The 5,996-nt window shown below is 62.4% G+C and overlaps 1 protein-coding gene across 1 annotated transcript; it reads left to right on the top strand.

The window, feature by feature from the left end:
* Positions 1–515: 515 nt before the first annotated feature.
* On the top strand, positions 516–2,987 carry DUSP9 (dual specificity phosphatase 9; the record flags this gene model as incomplete). The annotated part of the gene is made up of 3 exons (XM_084258864.1): positions 516–918; positions 1,976–2,425; positions 2,662–2,987. The coding sequence occupies exons 1-3, from the start codon at positions 546–548 to the stop codon at positions 2,985–2,987; spliced, it is 1,149 nt and encodes a 382-aa protein (XP_084114990.1). The 5' UTR covers positions 516–545.
* Positions 2,988–5,996: the final 3,009 nt, after the last annotated feature.

Consider the following 5,996-nt stretch of genomic DNA (forward strand, 5'->3'; position numbering starts at 1 on the left):
GCTGGGCTGGGGAAGGCCTGGCTCCGCCGGGCCCACCCCCTTCGGCTTGCCTGTGTCCCGGGACTAGCCCGGCCTTGGGGGGACATCTCGGCCCCGGGCCCACACGGCCCCGCGCACCGCGGCCCAAGTGGGAGCCCGGGAGCGAGCGAGGGCGCGCCGCGCGGGAGACGCAAGAAAGTGTGTGGGCGCGGACGGAGGGGGCCGGGGCCGGGGCGCCCCCGGGAGGGGCTGGGGAGGGCCCCGGGGCCCTCGCGGGGGTCGTTGGAGCCTGGCCTTCCCCTTCTGGAGGAGCCCTCACACTCGCGGGAGGGAGCGGCGCCGGGCGCCCGCGCGGCCGCCTCGGGTATCTTCTTGGGGCGCACCGGGCCCCTTTCTACGTGACCTCGCCACGGGAGGGGCGCGAGAGAAGGACCGCGCGCCGCAGGGTGTCTCTGCCGGCCCCGGGCACGCTCGTGCTGGCCCCCTCGGCCCGCGCCCGCTGCTCACGCCGCGCCTTCCCTCTCTCCGCAGCGCCGGCGACCCGACGTGACCGGAGCCGCGAGCCCATGGAGGGCCTGGGCCGCTCGTGCCTGTGGCTGCGCCGGGAGCTGTCGCCCCCGCGGCCGCGACTCCTGCTCCTGGACTGCCGCAGCCGCGAGCTGTACGAGGCGGCGCGCATCGGCGGGGCGCTGAGCGTGGCCCTGCCGGCGCTGCTGCTGCGCCGCCTGCGGCGGGGGAGCCTGTCGGTGCGCGCGCTGCTGCCGGGGCCGCCGCTGCAGCCGCCCCCGCCCGCCCCGGTGCTCCTGTACGACCAGGGCGGGGGCCGGCGCCGGCTCGGGGAGACCGAGGCCGAGGCCGACGAGTGGGAGGCCGAGTCGGTGCTGGGCACCCTGCTCCAGAAGCTGCGGGAGGAGGGCTACCTGGCATACTACCTGCAGGGTAGGTGCGGGCCGGGGCCAGAGGCAGGGCCCCACTTTCCGAGGGTGTTCGGGGTTCTTTTGACCTTGGGCAGGCCCCGCCTCTTTTTGTCAAAAGTGGAGGGGGAGGCCCTGGCCAGCATGACCTTGGGCAAGTCCTTCGCCCTTGGGAGTCCCAGCTTTGGAGTCCGGGAAATGGGGGGATTGGGCTGACATGGCCTCACTTAAGGGATGCGGGGGAGCAAAGTACCAAGGGAGGGAAGGTACGCTCACCTCCCCTGGCACAGGCAAGGAGTCAGGGGCACCGGTGGGCAACTCCTACCCTGCAGAGGCTCTGGAAGAGGGGGAGGAGAGAAGCAGAAGGCAGTGGTGGCAGGGCTGGGGGAGGAGGGGAGGCAGGCTGAAGGCTCCCAGCTGGCTGAGCACTGCCCACACACTCCCAGAAGTCTGGGTGGGTCCGGTTTCCCCGAACCTGCACAGCCGGCTGACCCCACCTCCCCTCTGAGGAGGCCATTGGACTCATCCCCCGCAAACATCCCTAAGCCCCCTGGCCCTGCGGGGAACCATGAGAGTCACCTGTAGCTGAAGTGCGCATTTCCTGGGGCTTGGAACCTTCCAGGGCAGTGTCACACTCTCTCCCAGGCTCCCCACCTCCCCCGGTCCCTTTTAGTCCCCAAAGAGAGCCCAGAGATGTCTTTGGCCTGACCCCCTGCCCTCTGGGCCTTCTGGCCAAACTGGATCCCATCTGAGTCTTCCCTCTTGTTTACCTGCCAGTAGCTGTTCCCCAGGCTAACTAGAGATGTCAACCCTGTTGAACCCTAACATCTGCCTCAACCCAGTCCTGGGGGTGTAAGACCCTCTTTGGGTGACTGCCTGGGCCCAGCTTCTTGCGCCCCCCACGGCTGCAGTGGACACTTGCTGTCCAGAGGAGTTGCCGACAGTGCTGGACAGGGTGGCTGGGCAGCTAGCTTTCAAGTTTTGTGGGGGGACATCCTGGGTAGTGTGGGGTCAGTTCCCTATCCCCAGCCAGGGGTGCCTGAGTGTCGAATCAGCAAGTCCCTCCTCCTCTGCCCTCCCAGGTGGCTTCAGCAGATTCCAGGCCGAGTGCCCTCACCTGTGTGAGACCAGCCTCAACAGCCGAGGTGGCCCAGGAGCAGTCCTGATGCCCAGCCCAGTGGTGGGGCTTGGGGGCCTGTGCCTGGCCTCCGACTGCTCAGATGCAGAGTCGGAGCCCGACCGTGACCCCATGAGCTGTGGCCTGGATTCGGAAGGCACCACGCCCCCCCCAATGGGGCTGCTGCCCTCCTTCCCCGTCCAGATTCTGCCCAACCTCTACCTGGGCAGTGCCCGAGATTCGGCCAACGTGGAGAGCTTAGCCAAGTTGGGCATCCGCTACATCCTCAATGTCACCCCCAACCTCCCTAACCTCTTCGAGCAGAATGGCGGCTTCCACTACAAGCAGATCCCCATCTCTGACCACTGGAGCCAGAACCTGTCCCAATTCTTCCCTGAGGCCATCGCCTTCATCGGTGAGCCCCCCACCTGCCTCCCCCTCGGGCTCCTGGCCCTCCCCTTTCTCCCCCCCCTCACCAGGCCTCCTCCCCTGGGACGGCCCACCTGAGTGGGGAGCAGGGGCCGCGCCCAGACACCACCGGTGGCTGGCTCCCAGGCTAGACCGCTGGGGCCTCTGGCTGGAAGGCAGGGTGGGGTCTGCATCTCACGCTGACCTTTGGGGGTCCCGGGCTCCCACCCTGTCCCCACCTAGATGAGGCTGTGTCCCAGAACTGCGGGGTGCTCGTTCACTGCCTGGCGGGCGTCAGCCGCTCTGTCACCGTCACCGTGGCCTACCTCATGCAGAAGCTCCGCCTCTCGCTCAATGACGCCTACGACCTGGTCAAGAGGAAGAAGTCCAACGTCTCGCCCAACTTCAACTTCATGGGGCAGCTGCTGGACTTCGAGCGCAGCCTGCGGCTGGAGGAGAGGCGCTCCGGGGCGCAGGGCAGCGGGGAGGGGGAGTCGGCTGCCTCTAACCCCCCCTCCTTCTTCACCACCCCCACCAGCGATGGTGTCTTCGAGCTGGACCCCACCTAGGCCTCACCCCACCCCCAATGGGTGCTCCCGACCACCCATGTGCTGGGGGACAGGCAGGCGGGAGGGGGCTCAGCCATAAGCGGGGGTGGGGGGGTGGGGGGGTGGGATCGCGCAATACCTCATGCAGGAGCTGTGGGGAGAGGCTGGACCTGGGCCTTGCCGCCTCCTCCTGTCTCCAGGGCGGCCGAGGGGAGACCCATTCGACCCACTTGAATCACCCTCGGGAATCCTATTAAACGTGCCTAAGGGCCGGCCCGGGCCCACGGGTCTGACCCGCGCCACTTTCGGGCGGAACCACGCTCCAAACCTGCCTCTTCTGTGACTCTGACTTTTTCTTTGGAGGGGAGTTGGGATGGGGTCCCCAGGCCAGGAGCCCTGCGCTTCCCTTTACAGGAAGAGAACGTCCCTGCTCTGGCCACAGCATGGAGCTCCCCAGACCCTTCCCAGTCCCCGTGGCTATTGTCCAGGAGGGTCGCAGCTGCACATTAGCTGCCTTACACACGCGGCCCAGGACCAGCGGTCCCCACGGCAGTGCTTCCGCCGTCCCTGGGCAGATGCTGTGTCACACAGGGCAGAGGGGAGCTGCTTCCTGAGCACCTCGAAGGGTCTGGGAGAAGGTGGGCCAGGGAGCCTGCGAAGGAAGGGTGCTGGGCTGCTCAGGGACTCAAGTGCCATGCCTCCCCCACACCTCCCCCACATCATTTCCCATGTGGCACCCACCCTGCCTGTCACCCCAACCTCTCTGACCAAGAGGCCCATTTGGTCTGGACTCATGGAGCCCCTATCTGTGCCCTAGATCGCTTGGGACCAGACAGAGCCGTGAGCCAGAGAGGCTTCTGCTCTCCTGAGGGCCTGAAGAGGGGGGCTGGTAAACAGAGCCATGAGGCAGTAAAGGATGCCGCTGCCACTGTGCAGAGAGCGGGGAGCAGGGGCCAGCGTTGGGGGGTGGGATGGGGCTGGAAGTAGGAGCCGAGCCGTAGGAGCTGACAGGAACAGGAGGGAGGCCCGAGCAGGAGAGGAACAAGGGCACCCGCGTGGTCAGGCGGCTCCGTGGCCTTCCACTGACCACATGTGGAACTTCGCAGTGGGGCTTTGTGAGAAATGTGGGCCACATGTTCAGAGAAACCCTTCTGGTCCCGAACCCCTGAAATACAGGGTGAAATCTGAAGACAGGGTGGAATGAATGGCTGAGGTGAGGGCAAATAAGAAGACGCCTCCATGGGCACGGGGTGACCCGCTGTGGGGTCGGCGCCAGTCCAGGAGCAGAGGCAGCAGCCTCGCCCCCCGCCCCCCGCCTCCTTGAACACGCTCTTCCCACCACGGGAACCGGGAGACCCCAGCTGGGCTCCCACACAAAGCCAGGATTCCTAAGGACAATGCTGTCAATAGGTGTGCTAGCAGAATGTCCCCAACACACAAAAAATGGTCACCCCTAATCCCCAGGCCCTGGGAATCAAATCCAGGACCTCATACGGGAAAACTGCCGTGGGTTTCCCAGGGAAGCCTAAAGGCCGTCGCAGGCACCCCTCTCAGGGCAAGAGGGGCAGCGGAGAGAGAAGGATGGGATGGCCAGAGTCAGACGAAGATGGGAAGACCCGCTGTTGGCCGCGGAGACGGCCGAAAGGGCCAAGGAACACGGGCGGCCTCTCACAGCCGCAAACGGCCAGGAAACAGTCCTCCCTGCCTGTCGTCGAGGAGCGCGGCCTTACCAACGTTGAGATTTGAGCCCAGGGAGATCTGTTTCGGATCTCTGACCTCTAGAGCTGTAGGACCATCCGTTGTGTTGCTGGAGACCACCGCGTTTGTGGTACATTGCTATAGCAGCACCACCAAACCACTGCAATTGGTGACCTAGAAAGAAAATGCCCCCCAAAAGAGGTGAAGGTGTCTGCTTATCCTCGCCTTGAACCTGGTGGCAAGTTTTCTTAAAAGGGAAAATGTTGCCCCTGAGAATTTATAACCACAGCGAAAACTTCAGTTTGGAATGGTCCCGGCATACAGCAATGGACACTTCAGAATCCCTCTCACAGGGGCACTTGGGAGCAGTGACCTGGTTGGTGGGGCAGCTCCTGGGTTTGTGTTGAAGCTGCCTCTGATCAGCCTGCACACAGATTTTACTTAGATTGTAACAGTCCAATAAAAACACTGAAGCTTATGACATTAATAAAATTTCTTTTTTAAAATTTCAAGATGAGGGCCTCCCCTGGTGGCGCAGGTGGTTGAGCGCCACACTGTGAAGCTGTCTGCAGCCTCGGCAGCGCCGGTTCGATCCCGGCCGGCCGGCGAGGGTCCCACATGGCGAGCAGACCTCTCCTGTCTCGCCAGCTGCTCCCCTCAGCAGTGTATTTTGTCAGTCTGCCTGTTCTGCTCCCCGCTCTGTCTCTGGTGAATCCTCTCACCCTCCCACGCATCTGGCCTGTACCCCAGCTCTTGTACAAATAAAATAAATAAATCTTAAATAAATACACAAAATTTCCAGATGAGGGCCTCCGTGGTGGCACAAGGGATTAAAGTCTCAGTGCTATGAAGTTATCAGCACCCTCTGCAGCACGAGTTCCATCCCAGGCCAGGGAGCTGACCCATAGGGCGCAGCAGATATCTCTTGTCTCCCCGCTGCTCCCCTCAGTAGTGGATTTCAGTAGATCCGCCTGTTCTGCTCCCCACTCTGTCTCTGGTGAATCCTCTCACCTCCCCCAACACCTCTGGCCTGTACCCCAGTTCTTGTATGCATAAACAAATAAAATAAATCTTAAAAAAAAGAAAAGTTCCAGATGAGGTGGTCCAGAGGGAGTAGTGCCCGAGAGAGCCAAAGAGAGAATTTGTGAATTGGAAGATTAAATTGCCCAGAATGCACTCCAGAGAGATAAAGAGATAAATTGAGAACACACATATATTTAGTTGGATTTCTAGAAGAAAAAAAATGAAAGAGAATAGAAATATGCAATGTTTGAAGAGACAATGGCTAAGGACTGTTCCAAAATTTATGAAAAACACTGGGGAAGACACGAA

Source organism: Talpa europaea, assembly GCF_964194135.1.
Source record: "Talpa europaea genome assembly, chromosome: X".
Taxonomy (NCBI): domain Eukaryota; kingdom Metazoa; phylum Chordata; class Mammalia; order Eulipotyphla; family Talpidae; genus Talpa; species Talpa europaea.